Source organism: Zonotrichia leucophrys, chromosome 6, assembly GCF_028769735.1.
Source record: "Zonotrichia leucophrys gambelii isolate GWCS_2022_RI chromosome 6, RI_Zleu_2.0, whole genome shotgun sequence".
In the NCBI taxonomy this organism is placed as follows: Eukaryota; Metazoa; Chordata; class Aves; order Passeriformes; family Passerellidae; genus Zonotrichia; species Zonotrichia leucophrys.
The window spans coordinates 12,979,711-12,994,765 of record NC_088176.1 but is presented as its reverse complement, the minus strand read 5'-3'; the positions used below and the strand labels follow the sequence as shown (position 1 = coordinate 12,994,765).

The 15,055-nt window shown below is 64.7% G+C and overlaps 2 protein-coding genes across 3 annotated transcripts; one reads left to right on the top strand and one right to left on the bottom strand.

The window, feature by feature from the left end:
* Nucleotides 1-35: 35 nt before the first annotated feature.
* Nucleotides 36-8,013, top strand: PDZD7 (PDZ domain containing 7). 2 transcript variants are annotated; one of them, XM_064717467.1, is made up of 17 exons: nt 36-226; nt 868-1,275; nt 1,457-1,597; nt 1,933-2,107; nt 2,447-2,623; nt 2,844-2,991; nt 3,217-3,277; nt 3,739-4,164; nt 4,649-4,852; nt 5,037-5,078; nt 5,266-5,423; nt 5,600-5,691; nt 5,837-5,928; nt 6,024-6,095; nt 6,465-6,956; nt 7,262-7,362; nt 7,503-8,013. In XM_064717467.1, the coding sequence occupies exons 2-17, from the start codon at nt 1,083-1,085 to the stop codon at nt 7,650-7,652; spliced, it is 2,724 nt and encodes a 907-aa protein (XP_064573537.1). In that variant the 5' UTR covers nt 36-226; nt 868-1,082; the 3' UTR covers nt 7,653-8,013. The 2 variants fall into 2 exon arrangements, with proteins under 2 accessions (XP_064573537.1, XP_064573538.1); XM_064717468.1 differs by lacking the exon at nt 5,037-5,078.
* LZTS2 (leucine zipper tumor suppressor 2) lies at nt 7,876-14,347 on the bottom strand. The gene is made up of 6 exons (XM_064717470.1): nt 14,324-14,347; nt 12,705-12,773; nt 11,248-11,688; nt 10,374-10,889; nt 9,578-9,847; nt 7,876-9,487 (listed from the first exon to the last, which is right to left on the bottom strand). The coding sequence occupies exons 3-6, from the start codon at nt 11,647-11,649 to the stop codon at nt 8,810-8,812; spliced, it is 1,866 nt and encodes a 621-aa protein (XP_064573540.1). The 5' UTR covers nt 11,650-11,688; nt 12,705-12,773; nt 14,324-14,347; the 3' UTR covers nt 7,876-8,809.
* Nucleotides 14,348-15,055: the final 708 nt, after the last annotated feature.

The following is a 15,055-nucleotide window of genomic DNA, read 5'->3' as shown; positions in this document are numbered from 1 at the left end:
CCCCCTCGCGAGGGACACCCACGGGACTGTCCCCCCCCCCGCCAGCTGCAAGGCCAGCCCCGGCCGCTCTCGATTGACAGCTCCCGCGCCCGATGGCCTCTCCGGTCCCACAGGGAAAGCCAATCCCCGCGGCCGGGGGGGCAGGAGGCGGTGCTGCCCCCCGGCCTCGCCTTCCCCCCCGCGCTGCTGCCAGGTGTCTCTTTCGCAGGTGGCACCATGGGGACAGGTGAGGAGGGCACGGGGCGGGGGCGAGGGAGGGACGGCGGTAGGGGGTCCCCTGCGCCCCTTCGGGGAGGGGGCACCCGCGTCTGATGCTGGCGGGGGGTAATGGGTGGGCGCTGTGGGGGGCTGGCAGCGGCGGGGATACCGGCGTGTCCCCGCGGCCGGGGCCATCACTTATTTATTGAGGTCAGGCTGGGGCGAGCGGGGAATGAAGTGGGGGGGGGCACCGTGGTGGCGTTTCACCCACGCCTGGAAAATCCCCGCGGGAACTGCCTTGGGGACTGGTGCACCCATCTCCAGCCGCATGGCGTTGGGAATTCAGAGGGGCTCCGGGGAGGACGGGAAATGGCCAGAGGGATCAGGTCCTGCTGTGTAGCATAAAGCTGATGTCCCCGTGTTCCCTCTCTGGAGCCTTTCCGGATTTGTGCTGTCAAGTAAAGCCCCTTTGCATCCCCTGTTCCAGATTTACGCTGCGAGGGAGAGCTCCTTTTCACCCCAGCATCCTTACCCCAGGGCAGGGCAGCCTGTGCCCACACCCCCATCGTAGTACCCAGGAGCTATGTGACAGTTTGATCCTTGGGACAGCATAGGACAGGACGGGATCAGGCTGGAGAGGGGGGATCACAAAGCTCCTTGTCCCTCTAGGCTGTGCTGCTGCGCCTGGGACCTCTCTTGCCAGCGGCGAGTGGCCAGGCCAGCTGCCCCCAGCATTGCACTGCTAAAAAAGAGCGGTGCCCAAGCCCGGGCATGTGCTTCTGGACTATGCCATGTCCCCTGCTGGCTGACGGGCAGCCCTGGCCCTGTGAGGACGCAGCCAGCCCTGAGGCAGACGCCAGGACGCCGGCGTGCCCAGCACCACCATGGCCCAGGACTGGGACGCGGTGTTGTCGGGGATGACGACAGGCAGCCGCTCGCGGAGCTCCAGCAGCGAGGCCAGCCTGGCTCCCGGCTACCTCCTCAGCAAGCAGAGCCGCCTGCTCAATGGGACCACCCGGAGCAGCCGTGCCGCCTCCCCCATGGGCCGTGTCATCCTCATCAATGCCCCCATCGAAGGTGGGTGGGGTGTCCCGGCCCCCTGCCCGCCCTCGTGGCCAGGAGGGCCCCAATGGCTGAATTCCCTGGGTATAGGTGTGGGGAGGGCTGTCCTGGGCCTGGGGATGTTCCCAGGGAGAGAGACACCCCTTGTCCTTGGACACACAGTCTGTGTGACTTGTCTACTCCCCTGTCCCCACAGCCAGCAGCAACGAAAGTGATGTCATCAATGCCATCACAGTGGAGAAGAGCGTGGACGGCAAACTGGGCTTCAGCGTCCGTGGCGGCTCCGAGCATGGGTTGGGCATCTTTGTCAGCAAAGTGGAGGAGGGGAGCACTGCCGGTAAGAGGGTCAGGGTGAGGGACACCAGGCACATGCCAGCAAGACCCTCTCAAGGAGCTCCCAGTGACATGGGATCAAAGCCACCATTTGCTCCCTGCTGCCTTTGGCCATGAGATTTGCAGACTGCCCAAAGTGAAGGGCAGGACATAGGAGTAGACAGCCTTGTGCCAATGACTCTGAGCTTAATCCCCAAGACACTCAGTGCACTTGTCAGGCACCCCTGCCTCTGTTCCCAAGGGGTTCAGAGCAGGTTGAGGAGACATTGAGGGAGGGGATGTCAAACAAGGGCATCAGTACCAGGCCAGGTGCCCAGATGAGCCGTGTGTCCCCTGTAGAGCAGGCCGGGCTGTGTGTTGGTGACAAGATCACAGAGGTGAACAGTGTGAGTCTGGAGAACATCACGATGAGCAGCGCTGTCAAGGTCCTCACTGGCAACAACCGCCTCCGCATGGTGGTCCGGCGGATGGGCCGTGTGCCAGGAATCAAGTTCTCCAAGGAGAAGACGGCGTGGTGAGCAGGGCATCTCCCATGGCAGCACCCCAAAACCCAACCCCATGGAGGGCATGCTGGGGAAGGTTGGTGAGGGATTCTGGGCAACAGGGAGGATCTGTGGGGGACCCCCAGGGTGGAGTGGCATCAGAAATCTCTGGCAAAGATGGGGAGAGACGAGGTTGGGATACAGGATGGGATAGGAAGGTCTGGACCAGGTAGGGTGGGTGCAAGCCCCATCCTAAACATCCCCCGTCCCCATCACTTTCCTCCGCTGGGTGCCACCAATGGTCCCATCCTGCTGGAGGACAAGAGCCAAATCCCTGAAACCACCCTCCCTACACTGTACCCATGCTCCAGGGTGGATGTGGTGAACAGGCGCCTGGTAGTAGAGAAAAGTGGCTCGACACCATCGGAGAGTGGCTCCGAGGACGGGCTGCGGCGCATCGTCCACCTCTACACCACCTCTGATGACTACTGCCTGGGCTTCAACATCCGCGGGGGCAGAGAGTTCGGCCTTGGCATCTACGTCTCCAAGTACGGCTGCCCCGGGGCGTGAAGGGATTGTGACACCCCAATCTCTGCTGTGGCCATGCTGGGGCTCAGCCCCTCCTCTCTGGCTGAGCCACCCCACTATCACAACACTTTGGGCATTACCACTATGGATGCTGAGCCACGAGGCCACCAAGTGGAGGCGTGGGGCAGGAGCAGGATTCCAGCAAGGGCTCAGCCCCATCCTGCCCCCCTGCTTCCCTAGGGTGGACCCCGGAGGGCTGGCAGAGCAAAACGGCATTCGGGTGGGAGACCAAGTCCTTGCAGCCAATGGAGTCAAGTTTGAAGACATAAGCCATAGCAAGGCAGTGGAGGTGCTCAAGGGGCAGACCCACATCATGCTCACAATCAAGGTACCCAGGCCCTGCCCCAAGGACCCTCGGGTGAGGCAGGGTCGGCACGTCCCTTCACTGGCACTGCCCCTGCTCAGCCCAGTGCTGGGGGCTGGTGCAGCTGCTGGCTGGTTGGGTTTCAGGCGGGTGGGAGGGGGGGATGCATTATTCATGGCTGGCACAATATCGAGTTCGCTGGGGCAGCCAGCACTCACTGACCCCCTTGTCCTCTCCCCCTGTGCCTAGGAGACAGGCCGGTTCCCTGCCTACAAGGAGTTGGTGGCCGAGTACTGCTGGCTCAGTCGCTGTAAGGGCAGTGCTGTGCGGGTGCTGGGCACTGGGAGGGGCACTGGGCTGGAGCACGGTGGGGCTGGGACTCCCGTGCTTGTGATGTCTGACCACTGTTGGGAGGGAGAAGGTCGGCATGCCGTGGGGTCCCAAGGCCTTGGAGGGGGCAGGGAGCTCCCTGTGCCACTGTTAGCTTACCCACTGGCCTGATGGACTTGCAAGGTCCCAGATGTCCCCCATCCCTGGAGGAGGCGTGAAGAGCCCCCTGCCATGGCCAGCAGCCTTGTGGTCCCCATGATCCCACAGCATCCTACATGTCTACTTTCTTGGAGAGGACATGATGATCCTTATGCAATGGCCAGTAGTCCACAGGTCCCCATGGCTCTGCGGGTTCCTGACGTGTCTGCTGTCTTTGGGAGGGACATGGAGCTCTGGGTGGCCCACAGTGTGTCACAGCATGTCCCTGCTGTGCCTTTGCAGTGACCAACGGGCAGCTGCAACAGCTGGCTCAGACCTCGGAAACCAGCTCCTCCATCTCCTCCTACTCCTCAGGACCAGCCCCAGGGGCGGTGAATGGGCTGGGGGCAGCTTCCCCAGTGCCCCCAGCCCGCACCGTGGATGTGGCCATCTCCACAGAGGACGGGCCACGGCGGGGCTGGGTGCGGGAACGTGCCGAGCGGGCCATGCAGACCGAGCCAGCCACGGAGGGGCTGCCGGAGACACGGCGCACAGTGCGGCCCCCCGAACTGCTGCGGGACACGGCCATCCGGGGCCAGGGCACCCGCGAGGCCCCCGGCACCCACCCTCGCCGCACCTTCACCCACTCACCCAAGACGGCGCTTCTGCTGGCGCTGAGCCGGCCACGGCAGCCCATCACACGCTCCCAGAGTGACCTCACTGTCGCTGGTACGCACTGGGGCACAGCCCCACACATGGGACTGAGCCCTGGCTGCAGTCCCCTTCCAACCCTGCACACCCAGCCCTGGGAGTCCCACAGCTCAGGCCCTGCCCCATGTGGAGAGCCTGTCCCCCACTCAAGCATCCTATAGTCCCTGACACACATGGATACCTGCCCCCCACTTCTGGGCTTCCTATAGCGAATGTCTAGGTCCCTACCCTAGCACCCTATAGCCCATATGGCCCCCTGGCCACCAGTCCTGGGTATCCTATAACCCCACATCGCCCCAGCTCTGTCCCTGGGCTTTCCCAGGCACCCCAAAGCCCAGCCCCATGGCCCCTGGTGATTAACTGCACCCCACAGATGGACTCTTTTCCAGTCAGCATCTCCCAGTAGCCCCTCCAATCCCCCAAAGTTCTGTGTACCCAGGCAAGATTTGGGATGGCATCCCCTCACCTCTCCACTCCAACAGCCCCTTCTCTCTGTCCACAGAGGAGAAGCGGAAGAAGGAGAAGCCAGAGGGACAAGGGGCACGGGGGGCTACCCCAGGATTGCACCGCTCCAAGACCCTTGTCAACCTCTTTTTCAAGGGGGGCCGTGCCACCAGCCAGAGCTGGGCCCCCCCCAGCCAGGAGGCCCCTGGCTCTGAACGCCGGGCACGCTCCAAGTCCCCAGGGCGCTCTGACGGGGACAGAGGTATCAGCCTGGGTGACAGGGCAGAGAGGGACTCGAGCTGGGACTGTTCCCCCTTCTATGTGCCTTGTGGCATCCCTGGCATGAAGGGAGCACAGGGAGGGGTTCCCCAAGCACGCAGTTTTGACAGTGGGCGGTGATGCTGCTGTCTGCCCTGGGCACTCACCGCTCTCCATCTCCCTTGCAGTAGGCGCTGTGCAGAAGTTTGTCATCCGGAGCCTGAGGCGGGGTAACGGGGGTGCCGTGTGCCTGGGGGGCTGTGGGGCAGGCTCTGCATGCGCCTGGCCCTGCGCTGCTTGTGTCTGTCCCGCTCTGGTGTGGAGTGAGCTGCTGGGGTAGTGGGGATGGGGAACTCCCTGGGCTGGCTGGGGCAGTCCTTGCCCCGCTGGCCACCCCTCCTCGTTGTGCCTCCCCAGAGAAAAGCCGGCGTGCCAGCATCCTGGGCCCCATGGGCATGGCCACCCTGCAGCCCAACGGCAGCGACCCTGAGGCCCGGCTCCCGCACATCCAGGACACTGCTAAACGTCTTCTCAGCCCCGACGAGGTGACAGCCGTGCTCCGCCACTGCTCCCGGGTATGCACCGAAGGCAGGGGACAGGCAGGGCACAGGCAGGCAGCACTGCCACCCTGGGCTTGTCCCTGGGAAGCTCCTGCATCCTAGGGGCATGGTGAGCACTCTGTGCCCATGCTTAGCTCTGGGAGGTAAACCAAGGAACAGGTGATCCACTGATCCCCCTCCTGTGCCCGCAGTACCTGCACGAGGGCAGCGTGGAGGATTTGGTGCGGCCACTGCTGGCCATCCTGGACCGGCCTGAGAAGGTCCTGCTGCTACGGGACGTGAGGCAAGTGCTGCTAGGAAATATCTGGGAACCCCAGTGTTGCCCATCCTGGTGTGATTGAAGTGGAGCCTCACACATACTCCTCAGCCCTGATCACACTCCACCCCAGAAGCTGCTACAATCTGTCCTCACCTTTTTGCCTTGGCAGGAGCGTGGTGGCCCCCACAGACCTGGGCAGGTTTGATAGCATGGTGATGCCGCTGGAGCTGGAAGCCTTCGATGCCCTCAAGAGCCGCTCAGGTAGATTTCAGCCCCCCAGGGACCTTGACTGGGGGCAAGTAGTGGTCAAGGGTGGGTGCAGCTCAGGAGTGACTGGGGGTTCTCCCTGACTGCAGTGCGCTCACCTGCCCTCCGCCCGGCCCACCATGACGCCCCCCCCAAGAGACACCTCATCACACCAGTGCCTGGTAAGTGCCACCTGCAGGGTCTGCCTGGACACCGGGCTGCAGGGTGGGGACAGGGTGGAGGGAGTCTGGGGGAAGAGAAAGGGGGCTGGGAAGTGCAGGGGCTCCCAGGGAAGAAGGCATCTGGCATCTCTGGGTGTTGGGAAGACTGGTAGCAGCAAAATCTGTGGATCTTGGGTGCTGGGGTTCTTGGGGAGGAGAACATGGAGTGCTTGCAAACAGCAGGGGTGTCCAGGGGTCTCTAGATGAGGGGGGCACAAGATGGCAAAGGACCCAGGGCTTTGGGGTACTCATGGGAGGCCTGCATAGCAGAGGTCCCAGGGAGCAGGCCTGTGGGTCCCTGGGGGGATCCCTGAGCCCCTCTCATTGCAGACTATCGGGGCGGATTCCTGCTGAAGCCAGCAGGGAGCCCAGAGCTGGAGGAAGCGGGGGAGCAGCAGGCGAGCCCAGCCCGTCCAAGAGCCTCCCCCAGCCCCCGCCGGCCTCACCCCCGCACCTACACCCCACTCCCTGACGTGCCAGTGGATGCCTATGCCTCCACCAGCCGGCCCCTGCCCACCCTCAGCCCTCAGCCCCCGAACTGGCTGCTGGCTGAGCCCTCCCCCGGCAAGGGCCACGGGCACTCTCGCAGCCCCCGGGCCACCTGGCGCAAGGAAGCCCCCAGGACAGCACCCAGCAGACAAGCCGAAGTGCTGGGGAAGCCCCAGCGGGCACGGCCTCCTCTGGCCCCTCTCTTTGGGGGGCCAGGGGGTGAGGCAAGGGCTGGGGCAGCCAATGGCCCTGAAGATGCTGGCAGGGAGGAAGAGGAGGAGGAAGAGTATCATCTGCTCACCGTCACCCTCTCCAAGCTGAAGCACTCGCTGGGTGGGTGGCACATGTGTGGGTGGTACATGGGTGGGACTCCAAGGGTGGGGTGAGGACCCTTCTGGCACCAGCATCAGTGGGATGGGTGGCACCCTCTTGGCAAGGGGCAAACTCCAGAGCATTCCTCCAAAATGAGAATGGGAGGGAAGAGCTGTCCCTGCCCCAGTCCCTCATCTCTGTAGGACCTACCAAAATAGGGCAAGACAGAGGTGCGGCTCACCAGGGAAATGTGGTGCCATGCTTGGGAGTGAGTGGGTGGGGGTCCCAGCCTGCCCAGGTGTGAGGGTCTCATGGCTCCCTTGCAGGGATCAGCATCTCTGGTGGTATTGAGTCACGGGCACAGCCAGTGGTGAAGATTGAGAAGATCTTCCCTGGTGGAGCTGCCTTCCTCAGTGGCATCCTCAAGGTATGGGGGTCCCAGCACATGCCAGGGGGTGGGCAGATATCCAGACACTCCCATCCCCTGGTGCCACTGGCTTGCTGGCAGTACTCTGGCAGTCCAAAAGCAGCTGCACTTCACCCTGTGGCCTTCCCTTCTGGGACCAGGCCGGGCAGGAGCTGGTGTCGGTGGACGGGGAGAGCCTGCAGAACGTCACGCACCAGAGGGCTGTGGACATCATCCGCCAGGCCTACCGCAACAAAGCCAAGGAGCCCATGGAGCTGGTGGTGCGGGTGCCTGGACCACCGCCGGAGTGATGCTGCAGCCCCTTTTCGAGGAGCCATGCTGTGTTCCAGGGGAGCCAGATGGCTCATTCCTGCACTGAGCTGTGGCTGGCCTCAGTGCAGCCAGAGGGTGAGAGCCAGACCTGCCCCATGGGCATGGAGCAGCTGCCCACTGCAGGACCCAAGGGAGGGCAGCACTGGCAACACAGGGGAAGGACAGGTGGTCCCTGACCCTGCTCTGGACATGCAGACAGAGTCCTGAAAAAAACACAGCCAGGGGCTTGTTTTTAATTGCTGTTTCCGGGTGGTACACTGATGAGCCAGGCTCTGGGAACGAGACATGACTGAAATAAAGTACAAAAATTCCCCCCTGGAGCCAGGGGTGACCAAGCCACAGCTGGGCACATCCAGACTTTTCCTTTGGTTTGACCCCCCAGGTGCCCAGCGGGGCCCCTCACCTCTGCCCATCCCTGGGGGTGTCCCCAGGGTGTCCCCAGCTGGCACATGGAGCACCATGCCCCTCTCCCCTGGCAGGCTGGGCATCACAGAGGCATGGGCTTTTCTGGGGGGGAAACAGGGATGCTGGGGGGCAAGAGCATGGGAAAGGCACTGAGGGCAAGCTGCCCTGTGGCAGGGGTGAGGGGGCACGGACTGGTGAAGTGTGAGCTGGAAGCGGGTGATATGTTTTGGTAGGTCCTATAAAAATAGAGTTATTTAAAATGGCACAGAAACGAATTCCCTGACAAACACACAAAGGGGCATGAGGGAGGCTGGCATGGGCAGAGAACGGGGCACACGCCAAGTGACTGGGTGACAGCGCCAGCAGGGATGAGAGGGAGGGGACAAGTCAGCCCTCCCTCTGCCCAAGGTGACCCTGGCTGAAGCCAGTGCTGCTAATCCCCAGGAGCTAAGAGGATCAGCAGAAACCAGTTCCGGGCGGCCCCAAGGCCAGGACTCAGCGCCCACCTGACCCCACATCTCACAGGCAGCCCTCCCTGGGGGCACCGATACATCCTCGCCCCAAGACCTCAATGGTGGGGAGGGGCAGCACCTGTGGTCTCCCCTGCCCCTTCACAGTGGCTGCAGTTTGCAGAGCTGGGGGAGAGCAGGGACCCTCCCACAGCTCCCAAAATCACAGAGGCTGGAGGACCTTTCAGCCCTCCAGGCATAGGGCAAGGGCAGGCAGCATCTCAGATCTCGGTGGCTGTTATCTCCTCAAAGGGCGGGTCCGGTGGGTCACAGGGCTCGGGCAGGGGGTCCTCGCCCTGAAGCCGGAGATGCTGGAGCCGCTGCTCGAGCCGCCGGTTGCGCCGGTACATCTGGATGTAGCTGTACTGCAGCTGCTTCTGGTAGCGGATAACGCGCTCCTTCTCGCCCTGCCACGTGCCACGCTCCTGCTCGAAGGCATCCCGCTGCTCCTGCCCACGCCGCCGCTCCAGCGCCACCTCCGCCCGCAGCCGCTCCAGCTGCCGCCGCAGCCCCGCGCTGCCCCGGGGCTCCTCGCTGGCAGGGGGGCATCCTTCCCCAGGCGGGGGGCACCCTTCACCAGTGCCTGGTGGGCATCGCCCGCGGGCAGCTTCCCGCAGCCCCACCACCTCCTGCTCGAGCCGGCCGGCTTTGGCGCGGAAGAGGTCGGCCTCGCTCTTGCGGCGCTGCAGTTCATTGGCACAGACCTCCAGCTCCAGCGCCTTGAGGCGGGCGGCCTCCTGCAGCCCCTGCGCCCGCCGCTCGCCCGCCTGCAGCTGCGCCCGCGCCTCCCGCAGCTGAGCCCGCAGCCCCAGCAGCTCGGCACCCCGCTGCGCCAGCTCCGCCTGCGCTTCTTTCAGCTGCTGCTTCAGCAGAGAGATCTCCCCCGACTTCTGGCACACCTGTGGGGATGATGGGGTTCAGGCGCCCGCTGGGACCCCCCAGCCCCAGCCTGCACCCCCTGACGTGCCTGGTGCTGCTGGGTGACTCACCTCCCATTTGGTCTCCTCCAGCCGGGGTGCCAGCTCAGTGCGCTCCCGCTGGAAGGAGGCACAGCGACGCTCCAGCAGTTCATGCTCCTGCAGCAGCTGGGTCAAGTCCTCCTGCAGCTGCTTCTTCTCCTGCTGCAACTGCAGCACCTGGAGCTGCAGGACTTGCTGCCCCCGATGTGCTGCGTGGGCCGCCTGCCGCGCCTGGGCCGCACAGCGCTGCCGCAGCCCCTCCAGCTCCTGCTCACACCGACGCTGCTTCTCCTCAAACACCTGGGCCAGGGGATGCACAGGTGCTGGGAGGGCAGCACGGCACCCTCCCACTTCACCTGCCATCTCCAAGATTGGCATCACAGGGAGGAGGCAGCACATCTACCCCAAACGGAGGAAGGGTCCAGGAAGAGTGCAGTGTGGTGGTACACACCTCCTTGTGCTCCCCTATCCTTCTGCATAGGCCCCCCATGTTAGCACCCCCAGAGCTTATAGGGCTCCTCCAGCTCCATCACAAGCAGGGAGAAGCCACAGGTCCCAGGTTCATTCAAAAAAGGGCATCCCAAGATAAGGAACCCCAGTCTGTACAACTGGTCCCATGGGTCATACAAGGCTCCCCCATGGACTACATCAGATCACCCAGCTGGTGGGAAAAATCCACATACCCAGACCCACAGGAAAATGTATCCCTCTGCAAGGGTCTCTAATGGGTCCTTAAAGTGGGTCCCTACTCCCAACCAGGGGTTATGTCAACACCTGTGTCCAGGGAGAGGGACAAGTACGGGACATGAGGACACCAGGGACATACCTGGCAGATGGCCACCTCGTTCTCATCCAGGCTGTCCCGCAGGAGCCGCAGCTCAGCCTCCCTCTCCCGCAGCTTGTCCTCCAGCTCCCGCACAAGCATGGCCTCCTCGCCAGGCAGGGGGGAGCGCCCGCAGGAGCCACTCTCTGAGGAGGGCCGGCCCCGGCCGCTCAGCGAGCCCGTGCTCTTGCTGGAGGATGAGCGCCCGCTGTCCGAGTTGGAGGGGCGGCAGCCCCCCGGAGGGTCAAGGGGGCCATGGGGGGTGGTCGGCAGGGCACCCACCTCTGGGTGCTGGCTGCAGCCCGTGCTGTAAGTGGGCAGGCTGGAGAGGGAGTTGCGCCCCGAGTCCGAGAGGGTGCTGGCACGGCAGCTCAGAGAGCCAGGCTTCTCAGCAGCCAGCAAGTGGGTGAGGCTCACCTGGCTCTCTGAGAGCCCTAGGCGTGTGCCTGGCTGGGCATTCCGAAGCTTGGATACCACTGGCTTGAAGGCCATGGGGCGGATCAAGGTCTTCTCCACACTCTGCCAGGAAAAGAGGGAAAAGTGAGGGGATGGGGAGGACCCATTAGCCCCAAAAAGGGCTGCCTAGGAATGTTACAGTGGGTGTGCCCAGCCCTGATGCCTTCACACTCCAAAGGACGCAGAGGCCAGTCACCACCCACTTCATTGCCTTTCCATGCGTGTTCAGGTGAATTCCCCAGACACCCTTGGCATGATGGAGGGGACATTAAGAGCATAGAGACTGCCACTTTTCCAGGGACACCAGAAGTGTGGCCATATGACCCCATTTCACATATCTGAGCCAACAGTCCCAGTGTGGCACAGGGTGGAAAGTCAAGACTGCAGCACCCACCCACCCACCCTGCTGCTGCCCCCCTACCTCTTCCAGCTTGCCAGAGACAGGTACAAGCTTGGGGGGCGGCCCCTGAAGGTGATCACTTGGTGCTTGGTCATCATGGAGATCATCTGAGTCGCTGCAGGGGCTGGCAGGAGAGGAGGCATCAAGCCAGTCGCCACAGAAGCCCCCATTGGCGTAGGAGTGGGTGACACCAGGCACAGACACGCGGGGCTCCTCAGGAGTGGCTCGGAGTAGCCCCTCCTGCTTGCAGAAGGAGGCGGCAGAGGGGTCCCCGTCACTTGCGCAGTCGTGGCGAGGCCGGACGGGCAGGAGGCTGCCCACGCTGCCCATGGCGGCAGGGGGTGAGCAGGCGGTGGCGCGGAGCTGTGTGGCCCCCTCAGACACGGCCTCAAGGGGCACTGGCAGCGTCTGCACGATGGCCATGGCGGGGGGGCCCCCGGCGGGCAGGGGCACGTGGGCAGCCTGCAGGCAAGGGAGACAGAGCATCAGAGCCATGGGCACTGACAACAGTGTCCCACCACCCACCCAGGTGGGCATGGGGGCATCCCCAGGTCCCCAGTCACCATCCCCAATCTTTTAAGTGAAGGTTGGCCCAAGGGCAGGAGATACCAAATGAATCAGAACAAAATCAGGATTAGTTGGGGGGAAGTGGTACTAGGAATCCCCATGCCAGCCTCAGCACCCCAATGGAGCAGCCTGGGGCTGCCAGGGGCTCTGGGGTGCTGGTGGCACAGTAGGGCAGTGGCGATGCAGTCCTGCCTCGTGCCATGCCCTGGTGTGACCCTGCCACGGGAAGTGTGCCAGGATTGGAGGCGAATCCCGAGAGGCCTGCAGAGAGCTGGCTCACAGGCAGCCTGCCCGCCTGTCTGCCTCATGGGCATCACAGAGGGCAGGGACATCCCCACACAGCAGGGTCATCCACTTCCTCTGCCCCACAGCCCCCACCTCTCAGCAGTGACCCCACAGAGCCTGCTTTCCATCTCCAACCATCCACAGTGGGGCACAGGGTTCCCTGGAGAGGGACACCAAGGGGGAAGCTGCCAGGTGGGCACCAGGCTCTTTCCCAGCCCCAACACACGGAGGCCTGTTTCCACCCCTCCAGCTGGGGGGGCTCTGCCGGTCTCTGCTGTGACTCCCCCTGCCCCAACCCACGCCATACGCCCGCGTGACGGGAGCCGGCCGACGGGCCGGATCCATCCCCTGCTGCCTCATCGCATCTCGCACATGGCTGCGGCTGGCACAGGGCGCGGGCGGGGGGGGGGCGCTGCCCGCACGGTCTCGCCCGCCGAGCTGTCACCTGAAATCAATCCGCCTGCCAGCGCCCGGGGAGGGGCGAGCAGGGCAGAGATGCCGGCGAGCCAACCCCCCCGCCACCGTCACCCCCACCGGCACGTGCCATCCGCAGGCACCGTGACCTCACTCCGTGCTCGTGATACCCCTGGGGGGGCAGGTGGGGACCCCCCCACAGCTCCGCTCACCTCGCCAGCCGCTGCCCATCCGTCCGGTCCTCTCGGCCCCCCGCACCGTGAACACGGCTCCGCCGGCCCCTGAAGCGGGGAGGAGGAAGAGGAGGGGGTCAGGGGGCTGAATGGCAGCAGGGTCCCTCGTGTTCCCCGCTGCCCCCTCCCCCCCAAATGCCCCGGCCGGCAGGGCCAAGGCAGGTGGTGCCAGCGTGGCACTGAGGGTGGCACGGGAGCCCGGCGGCTGGTGCGCTGCTCCTGGCACCCAGGGTGGGCTGCGGTCAACCCTGGAAGTGTGGTGAGGACAAGAGCCCGCCACTGGGGACCTGCTGCTGCCAGAGGAACGGGAATCGGGGACCAGGAACACCAAAGGGACATCTAATGGCCCCCCAGCCCAGCCAGCCAAGGCACAGTACCCCATACCCCAGCGAAAGTCCCCAGGATGTGCAGGTCAAGGGGACAGACAGCCCTGGGGACAGGACAGTGGGTCCCTGCACAGCCTGCAGGGGACACGGTCACTTCTGGGGCCCCGCCAGGCAGGCGGTGGGAACAGACTTTACCATCTGCCTCCCCCCAGCCCTCCGGCCTGCCGAGAGGGTCCCAGGGCCGCCCGCGGGGGGAGGGAGTGCCAAGCCCGGCCTCCAGCCACCCAGTAAAACCAGTCACCAACTGGGGTGGCGTCACCTCCAGCCACTCCGGCCGGAGCACAGCGCTGCCGGATCCCACCGTTCCGACCCCTAAATGGCAAGGGAACTGTCGGTCCCTGCTCTGCCAGACCCCCACCCTGAGAAGCTGTGGGGATTCGGGGCCCCCGGGACCCCCGTGCCTCGACGGCGTCTCAGGGCCACCCCCAAGCAGAGGGAATGAGGGTCAGCCCCCGTCCCTCCCCACACACCCCATATGTGGGACGGACACCATCTGTGCCCGGCTGCGCCCCTCTCCAGGCCTCCGGCATCCTGAGGTTCCCTCAGTGATGCTGCCCCCCCTTGCCCGCCCAACGCCCCCCCCCTCGCCCTCCCACCCACCTTCCGCTGCCCCATTGAGCCCCAGAGCGCCGAGCCTGACCCGCGGTGCTCCCACCCATCCCAACCCCACAGCACCCTGAAAAGCCCCACGGTGCCCGTGGGCCCCACTGCACTACAGCTCACCCACTCTGCCCCAAACCATCCCCAAAGTTCCCCATGACACCCCTAAAATGCTTCACGGCGTTCCTGGGCCTCTGCTGCACCACCCCGCCCCTAAAGTGTTCCTAAACCACCCCAAAGTGCTCCAAAACACCCCCAAAGTGCCCCACGGCGCGCCTAGGCCTGCACTGCCCCATAGTTCGCCCCTCAAGCACCCCAAAAGTGCCCCGCGACCCCCTCAACTACCTCACCGAGCCCTGGGCCTCTGCATTCGCAGGACCGTCCCGAAGTGCCCCGAAACATCCCCAAAGCACCGCACGGAGCTCCAGGGCGGCCGCTGCCCCCCCAGCCCCCGGGCCCCCCCAAATCGGCCCCGGGGGGCCCGGCCCCACAACACCCCAGGGGCCGGTAGCTCCCCCCGAAGCACCCCGCCAGCCAACTCCTCGGAGCGTCCCCGCGCCCCGCCGGCCCCACGGGACCCCCGGGCGCCCCCGGCCCGGCCCCCGCACTCACCGCGGCCCCGCCGCCGCCTCCCGCTCCGCGCCGCGCCCCGGCCCCGCCCCGAGCAGGCCCCGCCCCTCGACCACGCCCCCGGTGCTCCGCCCCCTCACGAGGCCACGCCCCCCGGACAGGGGCCGGGGCGCGGGGACCCCGCCCGGGACATTCCCGGTCACCTCCGTCCCGGGGGATTCCCGGCGCTCATCCCCTCTCTCCCTCAGCCAAGCCCCCCCTCTCAGGATTCTGTATCCACAAAGTATCCCCGGGTCTCTGGGTTGATTCTGCTCCCTCTCTAGACTGCGCCCCCTCCGCAATTATTTGGTGGGCCCAGCACTCTGTTAAGGGGCCGGAGGGCCTTTGCCCCGCTTGACATCACACTGTGCCTCCCCAAGAGTTGTTACAGCTATTGCCATCCTCTAGCCTTTCGTGGAGACCCAAACCGGGGGCAAAAGGAGAATAAAATAAACCCTCAATAAACCACCTGCCCCCCAGGGTCTGGGAGCAGCCAGCATCTCCCCGCAGGCTCAGCTTCTTCACCCCCTCTAGGGCCCAAGAAGGGACAGGTAGGAGATGGGGCCCTAGGCTATCCCACTGCCTTACTTCCACTCTAGACCCCCATGACAGCACCTCACCTGAACCAGACTGGGTCAAATAGAAGCCAGCGAGATGGAGGGAACCCTTGGGCTGAGAGGGGAAACCCACAGCCCCCACCCACACCGCCATGTGAACCCTGACCCAGATCCACTC

Bases quoted from the DNA above. Each gene is read 5' to 3' on its own strand.
- PDZD7 (XM_064717467.1), top strand. From the start codon at position 1,083: ATGGCCCAGGACTGGGACGCGGTGTTGTCGGGGATGACGACAGGCAGC. The intron at 1,276-1,456 runs GTGGGTGGGGTG...CTGTCCCCACAG, and splicing joins CATCAATGCCCCCATCGAAG to CCAGCAGCAACGAAAGTGAT. The intron at 2,992-3,216 runs GTACCCAGGCCC...CCCTGTGCCTAG, and splicing joins ACATCATGCTCACAATCAAG to GAGACAGGCCGGTTCCCTGC.
- LZTS2 (XM_064717470.1), bottom strand. From the start codon at position 11,649: ATGGCCATCGTGCAGACGCTGCCAGTGCCCCTTGAGGCCGTGTCTGAG. The intron at 10,890-11,247 runs GTAGGGGGGCAG...TTTTCCTGGCAG, and splicing joins TCTCTGGCAAGCTGGAAGAG to AGTGTGGAGAAGACCTTGAT. The intron at 9,848-10,373 runs GTATGTCCCTGG...CCCCTGGCCCAG, and splicing joins ACGAGGTGGCCATCTGCCAG to GTGTTTGAGGAGAAGCAGCG.